This window comes from Anguilla rostrata, chromosome 1 (assembly GCF_018555375.3).
Source record: "Anguilla rostrata isolate EN2019 chromosome 1, ASM1855537v3, whole genome shotgun sequence".
NCBI lineage: Eukaryota > Metazoa > Chordata > Actinopteri > Anguilliformes > Anguillidae > Anguilla > Anguilla rostrata.
In genome coordinates, this window is record NC_057933.1 from 77,505,576 (window position 1) to 77,521,332 (window position 15,757).

The following is a 15,757-nucleotide window of genomic DNA, read 5'->3' on the forward strand; positions in this document are numbered from 1 at the left end:
ACACACGCACACACATAAGCTCCATCGATTGGCCTCAGGTGCAGATGTAACAGTAGCTGATGTCATTTTCATGACCACAGACAAGCAGTTTATTTTTCTGTTTTAATACTGCAATAAAATAATGGTGGACACAACTATGAATATTTCAGAAAGTGCCTAAGGACATTGGACAAACGTAATTATCTCAGTAGAAATGTAGCAAGAACTACATATGAAAATACTTTTGTGTGCTGAAAATGTCCCTTCTGTGCGTGGAAAAGTAATACACAGTTGTGTAGTTCCAACTACAACTAATTCAGCTGAAATACTTGAGTAAAAGTTCCCTTGCATAAACAGGTCCTTTACAAATCTGACATAATGAATAAACTCTTGAATTTTACAATTTTATGTGTAAACCAATGTAAACATTTTAATTACCTTCGTTAAATTGATCAATTTACATGACTTCGAAAGCTAGATTGCATATCGCACGTGCAGTCATTAGTTTATGCGAGAACCCGTTCCTTGAGCGTATCGGAAAACAAGACTTAAGTAACCGTACTGTTTGACCCTTCACGCACCCCGTAGCGAAATTGTGATTGAACTATATATCTAAAAAAAATAATGTATATCTGTAGTGAATGTGTACGCACGGTTTTATAATGTCAATTAGAAAATGTATTTTAATTAATTTTGAAAGGTGTATCTTTTTTTCTTCATCTGTTTGCTTAGTCAGTTGGGTCAGAGTTCAGTAAATATTGATGATGTCATGCGCTGAAAATGGCTGAAGGGTGAGTATTATGTCGCTGGAATCTTTATTGTTTATTTTCTATCAGACTTCGCTACCCAGTTCAAAAATGCAATTTGGGATTATTATGCAGAACTTATCGGCTCGATGCACATTTACGTGTACAGCTGGTAATGATTTGGATGTGCTTGTTGATGCAGTTTGTTTTTGCGGATGAATACAAGAGGAAGTCCGTCTGGGTTTGTTTACAAAAATGTTTTAGCATTGACACAGCGATAAGGAAAATGACATGCGAACGCCAGTATCGTATTTTTTTGACTGTGTATTTCATTATTTTGATGAATGGGGGGAAAATATGACATTCTTGACAGACACGTTTTACTTTTGTCATGTAAGCTAAAAGTGGCTAGCTGACGTTAGCCAGCTAGCTAACTAACGCGTTAAATGGGTTTCACATTAGACTCGCTCATAGTTTTATTTCAGATGGATTAACGTTAACTGTTTGAAAATATTGGTTGTATTTTCAATGACGCCATCGTTCGTTAGCTCGTGTTGGGCACTATATGTTCAGTGGGACGCGTTTGCTTCGGTGTAAAATGATTTAACGTCCTGGCATTTCCCTGCGTTTTCTATTTATTTATTTATTTACCAGCGTTCAGAAGAGAAACTTAAGAAAGAGAGTGTAACATTGGCTAAAGCGCTGCGCCTGTTCTTTCCTGTGTAACTAGGGAAGGAGGTTGGTGGGGAGGCTGGCTACAGCAGGGCTTCCAGGCCGTTAAAGACAAGGTAGGCCTTGTGACGTTCACCCAGCGTATAGCATGGTGTGGCTCCAAGCGTGTATTTGAAGAAAATGTTTTTAAAGCCGTCCACCCGTCTCTAGTGTGGCATGCCGTGTGTGATTGTAATTGTCACGGTAAATCGTGCTCTGTGATGTGCCGTTGACGTTACTTTGAACTTCCATTTCACAGTCTTCTGAAGCGTACGAGTTTATTAAGCGAGATCTGACAGAGTTCTCCACCGTGGTGCAACATGACACGGCGTGCTCCATCGTGGCGACGGCCAGCGCCGTTCGGAGCAAACTGGCGGTGAGTAATTCAACCACAGGGCAGTACGTCAAACTGGTGGACATTAAAGATGGCGTCCATTGAAGAACGCGAGGTGCACATTGACGAAGTGAACAGACTTCGCTTGCTGACATTATCATCAGAATGCTGCCTCTGTTACAGTATTTATGAATTATGCTATCATTATTTAATTGCTGAATTGCATACTTCTATCCATTTACTGGCATTGCAATTGCAAGATTTATTGCAATTCAGAACAAAGTACTTAAATACTTTATATTACGCACACATATTTACATGCATGTACAGCATAAGTGAATAAGGGAAAAGTGAGTCACCCTGTCATGGACAGCTCCACCAGTGGGGAGGCCAAAAAAAACAAAGGTTTTTTTTTCTAACATTGGTCCCCAGGCTGCTGTCAGAATCTCATTATACATTTATAATGTAGGATCTGGGCCTCTTGAAGAAAAAAACTGTGGGGCTGTCCTGCAGCAGATTAAAAGAAAGCTCTAGTGGTGTAGCAGTGGTGAGGAATTGCTGGGAATGTGCAGGTGGCTTCGAGGTTGACTGAGAGCCGAAGAACTGGAGTTTTAGCCATGTTGAGCTTAAGACGATGGTCCATCATCCAGCATGATGTCCTTCAGTCTGAGATGAAGAGTGAGTCCTGAGTATCAGATGGAGGCAAAGAGAGGAAAAGCAGAGTGTTGTTGGCATAGAGATGGTGGAAAACCATGGGAGACACACACCCAGGAAATGATATAAGCTTGTGCAGGGGAAAGAGGAGGGGGGCCAAATACAGAGCCTTGGGGGACCCCTATAGGAAGGCCCTGGACATGAGACAAGCCACCATCCCAGAAAACCCTAAAGAAACATCCAGAGATGCAGGATTCAGTCCTCTTAAGAGCAGTGAGTTCCTGAGTGAGGTCACGGTGGAGAGGAGGATCATGGGGTCTACGGTGTCGAAAGCTGCTGTAAGTTCTGGTAGGATCAGAACAGAAGAGATGGAAGATGCTGTAACTCATTTAGTGGAGGGGGTCTAATCGTCCCCTGGCTTTTTGGAGAGTGGCGTTGGTGACGAGCCAGACAGTCTGTCTGAAAAAGTTTACCCCCCCTTTCTGTCCACAGGTGGAAGGGTCCACGGAGACCACAGAGAAGGTGAAGAGGAGCCTGTCCAATCTCCTGGGCGTGATCACGGACACCCTGGCCCCGCCCCCGGACAAAACCATCGATTGTGATGTCATCACGCTCATGGCGACCCCTGCTGGCACCACAGAGGTGTACGACAGCACCAAGGTGAGCCGCACCAGCGAATCGCGCGGGTAAACTAGACATTACTAGACAATCTAGACATTACTAGACAAACTAGACATTACGATCAGAGAGCCCTTATGCCTGTGCTGATTAGCCTGTCTGTGGTTATTAAAGTACCAATCCTCAAGTTTTTTCAGTTTTGGTGGATTTGGCAACATCTGTGGTGATTGGTGGTCGCAAAAGTTTTATTTCAGACTCCAAATACCGGAGTTGTATTCTAGACAAAGCTATTGCTAGGAGTACGTCAAGTGCTTATTCTTCCGAGAAGATAATCGAGCAGTAACATATTTTGGGGAAAGAAGACCTGCCTAGAGACCACCAACAATGGCGTCTTGCATGGTAGGATTGAGCAATGTATACAACCTCATTCAGACCTCCGCTTTTTGGATTTTAGGCTCTTTCTCTTTCGTCGTGCAACTTCCTATGTGTGCATCATCCTATTTGAATACTGGGCTGGATTGTAGCACCTGGCACCACTGGTGGTTAATAGCATATATAGGAGAACTTTCAGAATGTAAACACATTGAATCAATATTGCTACAAATATGCCAGTGTGAAAAGGTATCAAAAATGGCATTTTAAAATGAGAAAATACTAAGGATCGCCACTTTACCCATATTGCATTGTGTGACTGTGTTGTTGACCTGGCGTCTCTGTTTCGCAGGCCCGTCTGTACAGCCTACAGGCAGACCCGGCGACGTACTGCAATGAGCCTGACGGTACGTGCCGTTGCCGTCGTTACCGCCGTTCCCTAGACACTGCTGCCCAGCGGAGGGCTGGGAAAAGTCTGCTTTGCGCCACCGGCGGCCCTCCGTCACATGATCAGGGCCGTTCAGCTGACTGGCTTCAATGGGTGACATCATCGACATGATCAGCTTTAGCTTCATGAACTCTGCTCGCTCAGAGCTTACTGTATGCCTTCAGTCGATTGGTCACTCAGAATGATTTACGCACTGTCGTATTCGTTGGCTGCACGCGTTGCTGCGACCACCACTCTCGATTTAGGGATTGCGCATGCGTAGGCATGCTGTCCACTTTCCTCTAACGAAAAGAGAAGGCACCATTCCTGTGGGGCATGTTGTGCCAGATGATAAAGCACTTTTAGTCTTTTAGCATCTGTGCTTTGCCCGTTTAGCCCCAGCCATATCCGGTTCTAGAACGTTCTCTTTTGCCAGTTTCCACTCTACACACGTCTTCCTGTTTTTGAGTCTGGCTCTGGCCTGGCTTGTGATGGGAGTTAGGCTCACCGGGGTGGAGGAAGCGTACGCAGCCACGTTTCGGTGCTCACGTCACTGGGGCCACAGTACGTCGGCTCCTGTTCTAGAATGCTCTAGAATGCAGTGCCTGTGAGACCTGCTTTTCCTGTCCCACGGCCCAGGAGGGCTTGGTGGCCCTTTTGCTCCTGCAGCTGACATAACCTCTGCTCTTCGGGGGGGGGGGTTACAAACCTGCACATGTGTTTTTGTGCTCTTCCATTTAAATGATGCTCAGTATGAAATGCAGTTAGATGCTGTGCAGTGCTTACATCTCGAAGATCGTATTCTGTAATTTAAAGAGCAAATATTTCATCCAGTTCCCTCCTGGGTTTTGAAAATACGTCCGTCCCTTTGATAGTGACTTGAGACACTCCTCTCTGCTGTGTGTAGGTATGCGTTTGAGTAGGCCTGTTTCCTCTCTGCTGTGTGTAGGTATGCGTTTGAGTAGGCCTGTCTCCTCCCTGCTGTGTGTAGGTATGCGTTTGAATAGGCCTGTTTCCTCTCCGCTGTGTTTTGGTGTGCGTTTGAGTAGGCCTGTTTCCTCTCCGCTGTGTTTCGGTGTGCGTTTGAGTAGGCCTGTCTCCTCTCTGCTGTGTGTAGGTATGCGTTTGAGTAGGCCTGTCTCCTCTCCGCTGTGTGTAGGTATGCGTTTGAGTAGGCCTGTCTCCTCTTCACTGTGTGTAGGTATGCGTTTGAGTATGCCTGTTTCCTCTCCGCTGTGTTTCGGTGTGCGTTTGAGTATGCCTGTCTCCTCTTCACTGTGTGTAGGTATGCGTTTGAGTATGCCTGTCTCCTCTTCACTGTGTGTAGGTGTGCGTTTGAGTATGCCTGTCTCCTCTTCACTGTGTGTAGGTATGCGTTTGAGTATGCCTGTCTCCTCTCTGCTGTGTGTAGGTATGCGTTTGAGTAGGCCTGTCTCCTCTCCGCTGTGTTTCAGTGTGCGTTTGAGTATGCCTGTCTCCTCTTCACTGTGTGTAGGTATGCGTTTGAGTAGGCCTGTTTCCCCTCCGCTGTGTTTCGGTGTGCGTTTGAGTAGGCCTGTCTCCTCTTCGCTGTGTGTAGGTTGTGTAGGTATGCGTTTGAGTAGGCCTGTCTCCTCTTCACTGTGTGTAGGTATGCGTTTGAGTAGGCCTGTCTCCTCTTCACTGTGTGTAGGTTGTGTAGGTATGCGTTTGAGTAGGCCTGTCTCCTCTCCGCTGTGTTTCAGTGTGCGTTTGAGTAGGCCTGTCTCCTCTTCACTGTGTGTAGGTATGCGTTTGAGTAGGCCTGTTTCCCCTCCGCTGTGTTTCGGTGTGCGTTTGAGTAGGCCTGTCTCCTCTTCGCTGTGTGTAGGTTGTGTAGGTATGCGTTTGAGTATGCCTGTTTCCTCTTCACTGTGTGTAGGTTGTGTAGGTATGCGTTTGAGTAGGCCTGTCTCCTCTTCGCTGTGTGTAGGTTGTGTAGGTATGCGTTTGAGTATGCCTGTCTCCTCTCCGCTGTGTGTAGGTATGCGTTTGACTATGCCTGTCTCCTCTCCGCTGTGTGTAGGCTGTGTAGGTATGCGTTTGAGTAGGCCTGTCTCCTCTCTGCTGTGTGTAGGTATGCGTTTGAGTAGGCCTGTCTCCTCTCCACTGTGTGTAGGTATGCGTTTGACTATGCCTGTGTTTTGCTGCAGGTCCCCCAGAGCAGTTTGAAGCCTGGCTCCAAGGCTTCTCTCTGGAGGAGAAGAAAGGGGAGATCTCTGAACTCCTGGTCAACAGTCCCTCCATCCGGTCCCTTTACACAAAAATGGTACGGTCCGCTGCCGTTTGTTGCATCCAAGGGCACTCTCATAAGTCTGTCTGTTCGGGGCGGGGCGGGGTTGGGACGTTGGTGGGATAGGCGGGCTGATTAATATCAGTACATTTTATGACTGACTGTCCTTTGGAACAGAGAAATAGTTATGTTTTGATATGAAGTATAAAGTACGAGGGAGAGAGAGAGAGTGAGAAAGAGAGGGGGAGGAAGAGAGGCTGTCTTCCTGGGCTTCTGTGAACCTTCCGGGCTGACGTTGGGAAATTGTGTCTGTACTGCCCTGTCCTTGAGCCGGTCCTCTTCACGCCAGGGGGCGACATAGCTCAGGAGGTAAGAGCGGTTGTCTGGCAGTCGGAGGGTTGCCGGTTCAATCCCCCACACTGGGCATGTCGAAGTGTCGCTGAGCAAGACACCTAACCCCTAACTGCTCTGGTGAATGCGAGGCATCAATTGTAAAGCGCTTTGGATAAAAGCGCTATATAAATGCAGTCCATTTACCATTTTACGCCACAGGTTCCTGCTGCGGTGGCCCATTCCGAGTTCTGGCAGCGCTACTTCTACAAAGTCTTTCAGCTGGACCAGGTAACCGCGCCTCTCTGTGCCACAGCGTGTGCCCGTGAGGCAAAAGAACAGCCGTTAAAGCCGCTTTCCAAGGCCTAGCGTCCACAACCACAGCCGCTGACCACCTCCGGTGCTGCCCGCACGTTCAGGAGAACGTTCCATTCGCCACCTGGTGGTCAGACCGTGCAAGTGCGCGCGCTGGTGAACAGCTGGTTTTCTCGTCTGCGCAGACGACTGTGGTCAGGATCACCTGGGTGTTCTGGGTCCGTCGTGTAATTGGGCACTTGGAGATCAGGGCTGGACAATACACAATATTTATGATTATAAAAAGTTCTTGTATGTTTTTTTAACTATTTTTAATTATCATTACATTATATCGCTCAGCACTATTGGAGGTTAATTGGAAATTAATTCTACGCTCTGTGTAGAATTATTGGTTTTCCTTGAGTACCCTGGAGCCAGTAGCAGAAAGTGAAGGCTGAGGACATGTGTTTGTGTGTGAGTGTGAGTGTGAGTGAGTGTGAGTGTGTGTGCGAGTGTTTGTTTTGTGGGTACTTTAGCATGTGTGTGTTTTGTGGATAAGGGCTGCCGGGTGTTTTGATGGATGGTAGGGAACAGGTGGTGGGGGCGATCGGGGGAAAGCTGCTCCTTACACAACAGGCCGCGATCGAGCGAAGGAGAATCCCAAAGTCCAGCGCTGGTCTGGGGATGATAAAATGGCGGGGGGAGTTCATGTGTGAAAACAGGAAATTGGGTCACCAAGGAAACTCATCAAATCCACTGAAGCGTAAGCGCTCTCAACGATATGGAACACATTGTAAATATTAGCATAAGTATAATTTTTTATTAAAAATTAATATTGGACTTGGTGTAATAGAGAGCCTGGACATGGGATTGCTGTTTGGCTGATTCTGTTGGACGTTTGTGCAAAGGTACTTGCCCTGAATTACCCCAGTAAAATGGTGGTACAAATGGATTTTATATTTAAAAAACCCAGTTGTGCAGTCACTTTAGATAAATGTCTGCATAAAACCTTTTAAATTTTAAAGCTTTAAAGGTCCTGTATCCACTTTGAAAGATCTGTGTTTGTATTGGAAGTGATGGTCGCTGGTTCACTTCTGAATAGCTTTTCTAAATATGCTTTTCCAACTTCCAAGTTGCCATCGGAGTCCCAATATATTTATATCTGGACACTTCCTCAACCTCCTTTATATAAGGTAGTGTCACCCTCATTTTCCTGAAACTAACTTCCCGTGCGATGTAAAACATTTTTACACCTTTTAGTCAGTCTGTCAACCTCTTCAACATCTTCATTCTCCTAAAACCCTGCATTTCATTTTTGTCCCCTTCTGTTAATCTCTACTTTACCGAAGCCTACACTACAAGGGACATTCAATAAAAATGAAGTAAATACTATTTTGGAAAAAAGTTTTAATTGCAACATGTTCAACACACTTGTATTATGTCAACAAAAAAAAAATGTAAGTACCTAAACTTATTTTCTGTCGGGCCTGAAAATGATATAGCATCTTTCTTCTCTGTAATATTAGACCTGTCACTGACGTGTCATCTACGTATGTAATTTAATTAGTCTGCTGTTCATAAATGAAAAGATAATTCATGAAATAATTATCAAACCAGCCCCTTCTGTTCCTGAGTGTTAGTCTTGTTCTGTGAGAAGCCCTCGTCACACTACGCTAATGGACACAATATGGCCGCCTTGAATGACGCTGATAAGCTAGTTTGTTCTGCTGAACTGGAAGTGTGTGGAGAGAGCGGATATGTCGGCCATTTTGTGTCGCAGGCTGAAGACTCTTCTGACTGCAACTCTGTTCCTACACCCCGACTCTAACCCTCAGATTCAGCTCCCCAACATGATTAGGTGTAACGTTTCCTGTCTTGAGTGTCTGTGGTTCTTTGCTCTTGTTACAGTAATGTAGTTTAGTGCTCGATGAGGTAGTTCAGTCCATGTTTTGTGTAACTTTGTAGCTGTAGAGTGGGCAGTGGGTTCATGAGTGTGACTCCTTGGGCTGGAACTGCGTTGAGCATTGGGACTCCTGCATGTAGTCACTGCTTGTAAGAGCTGAAGGAGTTGAACTTTGACCTTTACCTGTTTTTTTTGTGCCGTTGTCAGGAAGAGGCGCGGAGAGTGGCCCTGAAGCAGAGGGCGGAGCAGGTGACGCATTCGGAGGCCCTGGGCTGGGAGGAAGAGGAAGAGGAGGGTGCGTGTGCCACTTCCTGTTTACACTGCATTATTCATCCATCCAAATGTAGTCTGATGTTCTTTTTTCATGTTAGCTGTGCTTTCTGGCTTCAGTAGTACAGGGCAGTCATTCCTGGGCCTGTAGGATATGACCTCCGTACCAGTCCTCTTCAGTCCTGGTTCTGGAGAGCCGCAGGGTCTGCTGTTTTTGGCTGGACCGCAACAGCGGGGCCAGCCCTACAAATGCGAATGTCTGTGCCTGACTGAGTGAGTGAGTGAGTGACTGAGTGAGTGATGAAGTCACACCATTGGTCGGCCGAGTTATGAATCACACCATTGGTCGGCCGGATCACGTGTGTTAGGTCCAGCCATGTACCACGTTTTAACCTGGTCTTGTTTGTTGCTACTCTGCGCTTAATTGATCAGATATAGCAGCCTGTTACACAGTTAACTCTCCTCACCCGATGTCTCGGGTCTGAATCAGCTGCTGATATTAAAGCAAAGACAAAAAAACCAACAGACCCTGCGGCTCCCCAGGCCCAGGAATGAAGATCACTACTCCATTCACTAAAGAGTACGAACAGAAACATTTAAAAGCACGAAGGTGTGCTTCAAGGAGGCCGAGCAGCCCCGGTGCTTGTAGGGCTTGTCTGTGGGGATAAGTGTCGCTCACGGCAACAGCATGCAGTAATAATGAAGGGATGTAATTCTGAGGGACCCTGGATCGCTTATCTTCAGTCCCCGGTCTTGGAAAGCTGCAGGGTCTGCGGGTTTTAAAAAAAAAAAACCAATTCAGACCCAAGAAGCCAGGTGAGGTGAGCTAACTGTGTAACAGACTGCGTTAACTGTGTAACAGACTGCGTTAACTGATCAATCAAGTGCCGAGTGACAACAAAATCCAGCAGAGCCTGTGGCTGTCCGGGATCATGACTGAAGATCACTGCCCTAGTGCATTGCTCTGCTGTTGCAGTGGGGTCATATGTGTCCGTGGCAAGATTGGGAAGTGTGGGGGGGCATCACCTTGGTAGATGTTCTTGGGTCAACTGAATGTGGATTTTAAAACGTTTTCTATGGACCAGTTTTATTTTTTCACACATTCATGAGCTGATACAGCTCGTGTTAACTATCTTGTTCTGGGACTGCATAACTAAAAGCTCTACATGGGATTCGAGCACATGTCTGAGCGTCTGCTTGTTAGCCAGCACAGGAGGGTTGTGTGTTTAAATCAACATGGCGGTCCGCAATGCTAGCGGGTGCCACATGTACGTTGTGAGATTTCATAGGGAGAATTTCTCTGAATGAGCTGTGACGCTCCACTCCTCAGCTGAATGTGTCCTGTCTGTTCCTCTCCTCTTCGTTTTGGGACAGATGAGTTTTTGGGCTCCGCCTCCTCGTCTCGTTTGGACTTCACGCCCCCGCCGGTAGAACCCCGCACCCCGCCCACCGACTCCGCCTCCCTGACGTCGCCCCCTACCGAAACCGCCGTCACCCCCTCGGCCAGCTGCGGGAGCGCCACCCCGCCCACCCAGCTGGAGAGGAGTCCGGAGGAGGGCGGGGCCGCGGGGTCACCGGAGGAGGTGGGGGCCACGGGTCCCCCCGAGGAGCTGACGCGCGGGATGGCCGAGGCCAGCCTGGGGGAGCAGGAGGTGGACGGCAGGGTCCCCCAGCCCGAAACCCCGCCCACGGAGACCGACCAACCCCCAAAGACGCGAGCGGGCGGGGCAGGAGGCGAGGCCGCCGCCGCCGCCGCCGCCCCCAGGCCCGCCCCCCGGACAGACACTGTGAAAGAGGAGGTGGCGCAGGACCTGAGGGTGTTCGAGCTCAATTCGGACAGCGGCAAGTCCACCCCTTCCAACAACGGCAAGAAAGGTGAGGCACGCCCCGAGAGCGGTAAGAACGAGCGGGAAACTGGGCAGTGTGGAGCGGGCCACCAATATGGAGGGCTTCATTAATGCTGAGTCTGCTCCAATCTTGGGTTTATGTGGAGAGCCGAGCCTGTTTTTCTCTTTTAAAACATCCATTAATGTGCCAAGTGTTTCCTGCCAAGGCTGGTAACAAGGTTTTCATTTGTGTTGAGATTACTGAAGTAAATGTCTTGGCCTGGTTCCTGTAATTCCAGCAGCATAGTATTACATTACCCTGTGATAGAGGTGTCAATTTGCCAGCTTGCTATTAAAAACACTAATAAAATTAAACACACTGGGGAAACCGAGTTTGCTTGGATCGTGTGAACCGGGTGAGTTAAAGTGTAGTGGCATTCCTGTATAGTTATCTGTGTCTCCCACCCTTAGTTTTCTGTTGTTCTCCGCTACCCCTGTGCTCCGTGTGAGCTGTGGGAAGTTGGTAGAAGGTGATTCTAGGCTGTGGGGAGTTGGTAGTAGTTGATTCTGGGTGGGTTGTGGGGAGTTGGTAGGAGTTGATTCTGGGTGGGTTGTGGGGAGTTGGTAGTAGTTGATTCTGGGTGGGTTGTGGGGAATTGGCAGGAGTTGATTGTGGGCTTTGGGGAGTTGATTCGGGGTGAGTTGTGGGGAATTGGCAGGAGTTGATTCTAGTCTTAGGGGAGTTGGTAGGAGTTGATTCTGGATGGGTTGTGGGGAGCTGGTTGAAGTTGATTCTAGGCTTAGGGGGGTTAGTTAGAGTTGATTCTGGGCTTTTGAGAGTTGGTAGGGGTTGGTAGATGTTGATTCTGGGCTCTTTAAAGCCTTGGGCCCCTTTTTTCTGCAGGGTCCAGCACAGACATCAGCGAGGACTGGGAAAAGGACTTTGACTTGGACATGACAGAAGAGGAAGTTCAGATAGCACTTTCCAAAGTCAACGCAACAGGGCCGGTATGGTACATTTCATTTATGCCAATACTGATACTGTGTGTGCGATGATTGTGGAAATAAAATAAAAAATATTTTGATGGGTGAAAATTTGTTTTTGGGGGGGGGGGAGGAAAATATCATATCATATATGATAATATCATAATTCAGTCATAGAAAATGTCAAACACTTAAAGTATTTGTGAAATTGAAAGAATTTGCTGTTCAGCTTGAACCGAAACAGTTCAGATGGGAGTTCCTCTTGGACCCACCTCGGTACCCCTTAGATTTGTAGTAGTGCTGGTGGAAACCACAGCAATCAGCACAGGGGCTGCATTAAATTGTTCATGTTTTTTTTTTTTTCAGCTGGAAGATGATGACTGGGAAGCCTGGGACTGAAGCCCTCCCCCTCATGCTCCTCCGACGGCGAACCGTGTGCTTAAACGTGCGTAACCTCCGGCCCTCGCCCCTGCCACGCCTCTCCTCCCCTGAGATTATCGGGGGAGAACCGGAGGGGCCTTTGGAAGTGCACCCTCTGCTGGCCAAATGTGGGAATTACTCAAGGCAATAAGTTAGATTGCTGTTGTACAGGAAAAAAATAATAATAATAATACCACAAAGCTGTCGTCTTGTTCTGTTCTAATGGGTAACATTTCAGCTTTCCTGGTTACTATGGGAACAGTTCCAGATTGAGTATATTGACACTAGTGTAGGAAGGATGCTATAATTTCTAACTAATGCTTAATGGAGAGAAGGGGACAGAGCAGAATTAATTACTTGGTGAAAAGTATGACTCTTCATTTAAGGAGAATTTATATTACCCCCCCTCCTCCTCCTCCATAAATCTTCTGATATGCTATTAAATGTATGTAAAATATTGCAGTTCTTCTTTTTAAAGTTAGTGAGAAATGAATTTACTTTCAGGCTGTTGAGTTGCCATAACCTGTTTGTAAAGCTGCTTCTGTCTACGGGGAAGATAAAGTTCTATATAAGAATATTTTTAGAATATCGGTATTTCAGATAAACTTCCGCTTGCTTTGTATCTCCACTCACTAACGGTTCTGTCTTATGCAAGTTAAAATACCGTCTAAAATAAAACTGATTTTGCCTGTATTCAGTCGTGAGCTGTTCTGTGTTTTGGGTGGCTGAGTCGCTGACGGCACATTGAAACTCCGCCCAGTGGTTCAGGACAATTCACCGGTCTGGTTGTGAGTTTGGTTGTGTATGAGTGCCGGTTGTGTGGGTTTGGTTGTGTATGAGGGCTGGTTGTGTGTTTAGTTGTATGAGTTTGGTTGTGTATGAGGGCTGGTTGTGTGAGTCTGGTGGTGTATGGGGGCCGGTTGTGTGAGCTTGGTGGTGTATGGGGGCCAGTTGTGTGAGTTTGGTTGTGTATGAGGGCCGGTTGTGTGGGTTTGGTTGTGTGAGTTTGGTGGTGTATGGGGGCCGGTTGTGTGAGTTTGGTGGTGTGGGTTTGGTTGTGTGAGTTTGGTTGTGTATGAGGGCCAGTTGTGAGTTTGGTTGTGTATGAGGGCCGGTTGTGTGGGTTTGGTTGTGTATGAGGGCCGGTTGTGTGAGTTTGGTGGTGTACGGGGGCCAGTTGTGTGAGTTTGGTGGTGTGAGTTTGGTGGTGTATGAGGGCTGGTTGTGTGAGTTTGGTGGTGTATGAGGGCCAGTTGTGTGAGTTCGGTGGTGTGAGTCTGGTGGTGTATGGGGGCCAGTTGTGTGAGTTTGGTTGTGTATGAGTTTGGTGGTGTGGGTCTGGTTGTGTATGAGGGCCGGTGGTGTGGGTTTGGTTGTGTATCAGTTTGGTTGTGTGAGTCTGGTGGTGTATGGGGGCCAGTCTGCTCGCTGTGGTGCTCAGACCTCCTTGCACAGCTGCTGGAGCTGTGAGCTGTCGGTCTGGAGATCAGACTGCTCGGGTCACTGCTCTTTATTAACAGGATGCGACTGAGAGTAAAAGCATCTAGACATGGGCTGCAGGCCTCAGGAAAGGCTGCTTGACTTCAGCGAAAAGCTTCCCAGTCTGCGAAGGTCTGAGATTGTAGTGTGTGGCGTGTGCTTGGCTGTTTTTCACCTACTGTATTTTGGGGGGGGGGGGGGGTAGTATGTTTGATTTGATTTTTTTTTTTGCTCTGAATATCTCCCGTGTACATATTTATGTACATTTTCCATTTGCTGCAGATTTCTCGTGCTCTTTCAATCTTATAAACATTCTAAAGATTTTCAGAAGGTTTAGTCTTTTAGTCTTTCTTTTCTTTTTTACACGGCGCTGGGGAGGAAAGGATCCTGTTTGATATTCTGCTCACACTCTACTGTCTGATCCTTAAAAGCTTTCAAAATCACAGATGGCAGAATGTGTGCAAGATATTACATTTATTCTCAACACTTGAAAGATTTAATAACACTGGCATTTTGGAGCTTTCTGTCTTCCTCTGCGGTTTTGTCGGTCGGGCGAGGCTGGTTAGTCCAAACTGGAAATGATTTAAGACAAATGCGACCGTGTTTAAAACGGTTAATTAATTTTTATAATTTCCAACCGCAGCTTTGATTAAATTAAACTTTGAAAATGCAATCTCGGGCAGTCCAGTCGGTGTGTTAGGACTTCCCTCATTGCTTTGGCTCAAGTCGTTAATTTATCTTATTTTTGTTGGAGGTACAGATGGCACTTTCGTTTGGAAGCAGGTATGAGACACTGCAGGTTACTGCATTGAAATGTACCAGACATTTACCCTGCAGGAGTGAAGTAACTACTACTTTGAGAAATGTACCATAGAGCATTTTACCATGATGAGGAGTTGATAGGTATACTACTACTTTGAGAAATGTACCATAGAGCATTTTACCATGATGAGGAGTTGATATAGTAGGTATACTACTACTTTGAGAAACGTACCATAGAGCATTTTACCATGATGAGGAGTTGATATAGTAGGTATACTACCACTTTGAGAAACGTACCATATAACGTTTTACCATGATCAGCAGTCGATATAGTAGGTATACTGCTACTTTGAGGAACATACCATAGAGTGTATTACACCATGATGGGAAGTTTATATATTAGCTGTGTTGCTACTTTGAGAAACACATCTTAGAGCATTTTGCCATGATGGGCAGTCACTATAGTCAGTTAGGACTCCCCAAATGGTCCTCCCTACACGGTCTGCTGGTTTTATATTTGCCCTAAAGCAATTCAACTCCTCAAATGCAATGAATTGGCAGCTTAAATGGATCAATTAAAGCCCTGATTACACTTCTTTTTATACGACTGTTTCTGGCTACAGGTTCTTGGCAAGTCTGATATGCATCGCATTTTATCATTTCAGTCTCAACGCTAGTAATCCAGGAATTTGTCCACGCGCGGTGTGAATTCATTCTGTATCATATCTGAATGTAAAAGCTCCGGTCCGGTCGTTCTCCCGTTGCTAATATTCTACCGACGAATGCCATCCCATAATAAGCGCATGGGAGGCGCGTGAAGTTTAAAGTGATGCGCTGTTGCCGGGGCCAACGTACCGCGTAGGAGCCCTCCTGCTGCTCGTTCAGGACGACGAAGAAAATTCTGGCATCCGAGGGACCGAGCGAGCGTGTGCTGAGTACGGGCGGGTCACATGACCGGCCTCGGCAGCCGCGAACGGCTCATCGATCCGCTCTCACGAGGTAGGTGACGCCGTACGCCACGTCTGTGTTTGACAATCGTTCTCAAACTCTTTTTTTTTTTTTTTTGTCAGGCTAAATTGGCTGGAGTGCTCCAGAGACAGTCTGTATAAATTTTTTAAAGGTAAATTTCGCACGGGTGCGAGAGGTGTTGACGGGGATTTATAAATGCGTGGAGCTAAACCTGTGCAGGGTTTACACAGGAGAGAAGGGTTCTGCGATCCTTCAGGGTCAAGTTTGGCGCGGCGATACAATTGGCACTGGTTCCAGGAAGTGCGGTCGCGAGAGACGAGGTGAATGAAGATGGGGGGCGGAACACAAATGTCAAAATAAAAGTACCGCTCTGTTCCTTTTGACAGCTTTAATGCATCTCGTTAAATGTGGTGCTGTGCCTAAAGGGG

General features: G+C 46.9%; 1 protein-coding gene across 2 annotated transcripts; it reads left to right on the forward strand.

Moving 5' to 3' along the window:
• The first annotated feature begins 637 nt into the window (after positions 1–637).
• Positions 638–12,812, forward strand: bsdc1 (BSD domain containing 1). 2 transcript variants are annotated; one of them, XM_064302499.1, is made up of 11 exons: positions 638–770; positions 1,456–1,513; positions 1,696–1,812; positions 2,917–3,084; positions 3,767–3,821; positions 6,013–6,128; positions 6,645–6,713; positions 8,827–8,914; positions 10,264–10,764; positions 11,620–11,723; positions 12,066–12,812. In XM_064302499.1, the coding sequence occupies exons 1-11, from the start codon at positions 760–762 to the stop codon at positions 12,096–12,098; spliced, it is 1,320 nt and encodes a 439-aa protein (XP_064158569.1). In that variant the 5' UTR covers positions 638–759; the 3' UTR covers positions 12,099–12,812. The 2 variants fall into 2 exon arrangements, with proteins under 2 accessions (XP_064158569.1, XP_064158561.1); XM_064302491.1 differs by lacking the exon at positions 638–770 and adding an exon at positions 891–966.
• Positions 12,813–15,757: the final 2,945 nt, after the last annotated feature.

Excerpts from the sequence above, each read along its gene's own strand:
- bsdc1 (XM_064302491.1), top strand. The coding sequence starts at position 941 with ATGAATACAAGAGGAAGTCCGTCTGG. Across the intron at positions 3,085-3,766 it reads AGGTGTACGACAGCACCAAG|GCCCGTCTGTACAGCCTACA; the intron begins GTGAGCCGCACC and ends TCTGTTTCGCAG. Across the intron at positions 6,714-8,826 it reads AAGTCTTTCAGCTGGACCAG|GAAGAGGCGCGGAGAGTGGC; the intron begins GTAACCGCGCCT and ends TGCCGTTGTCAG.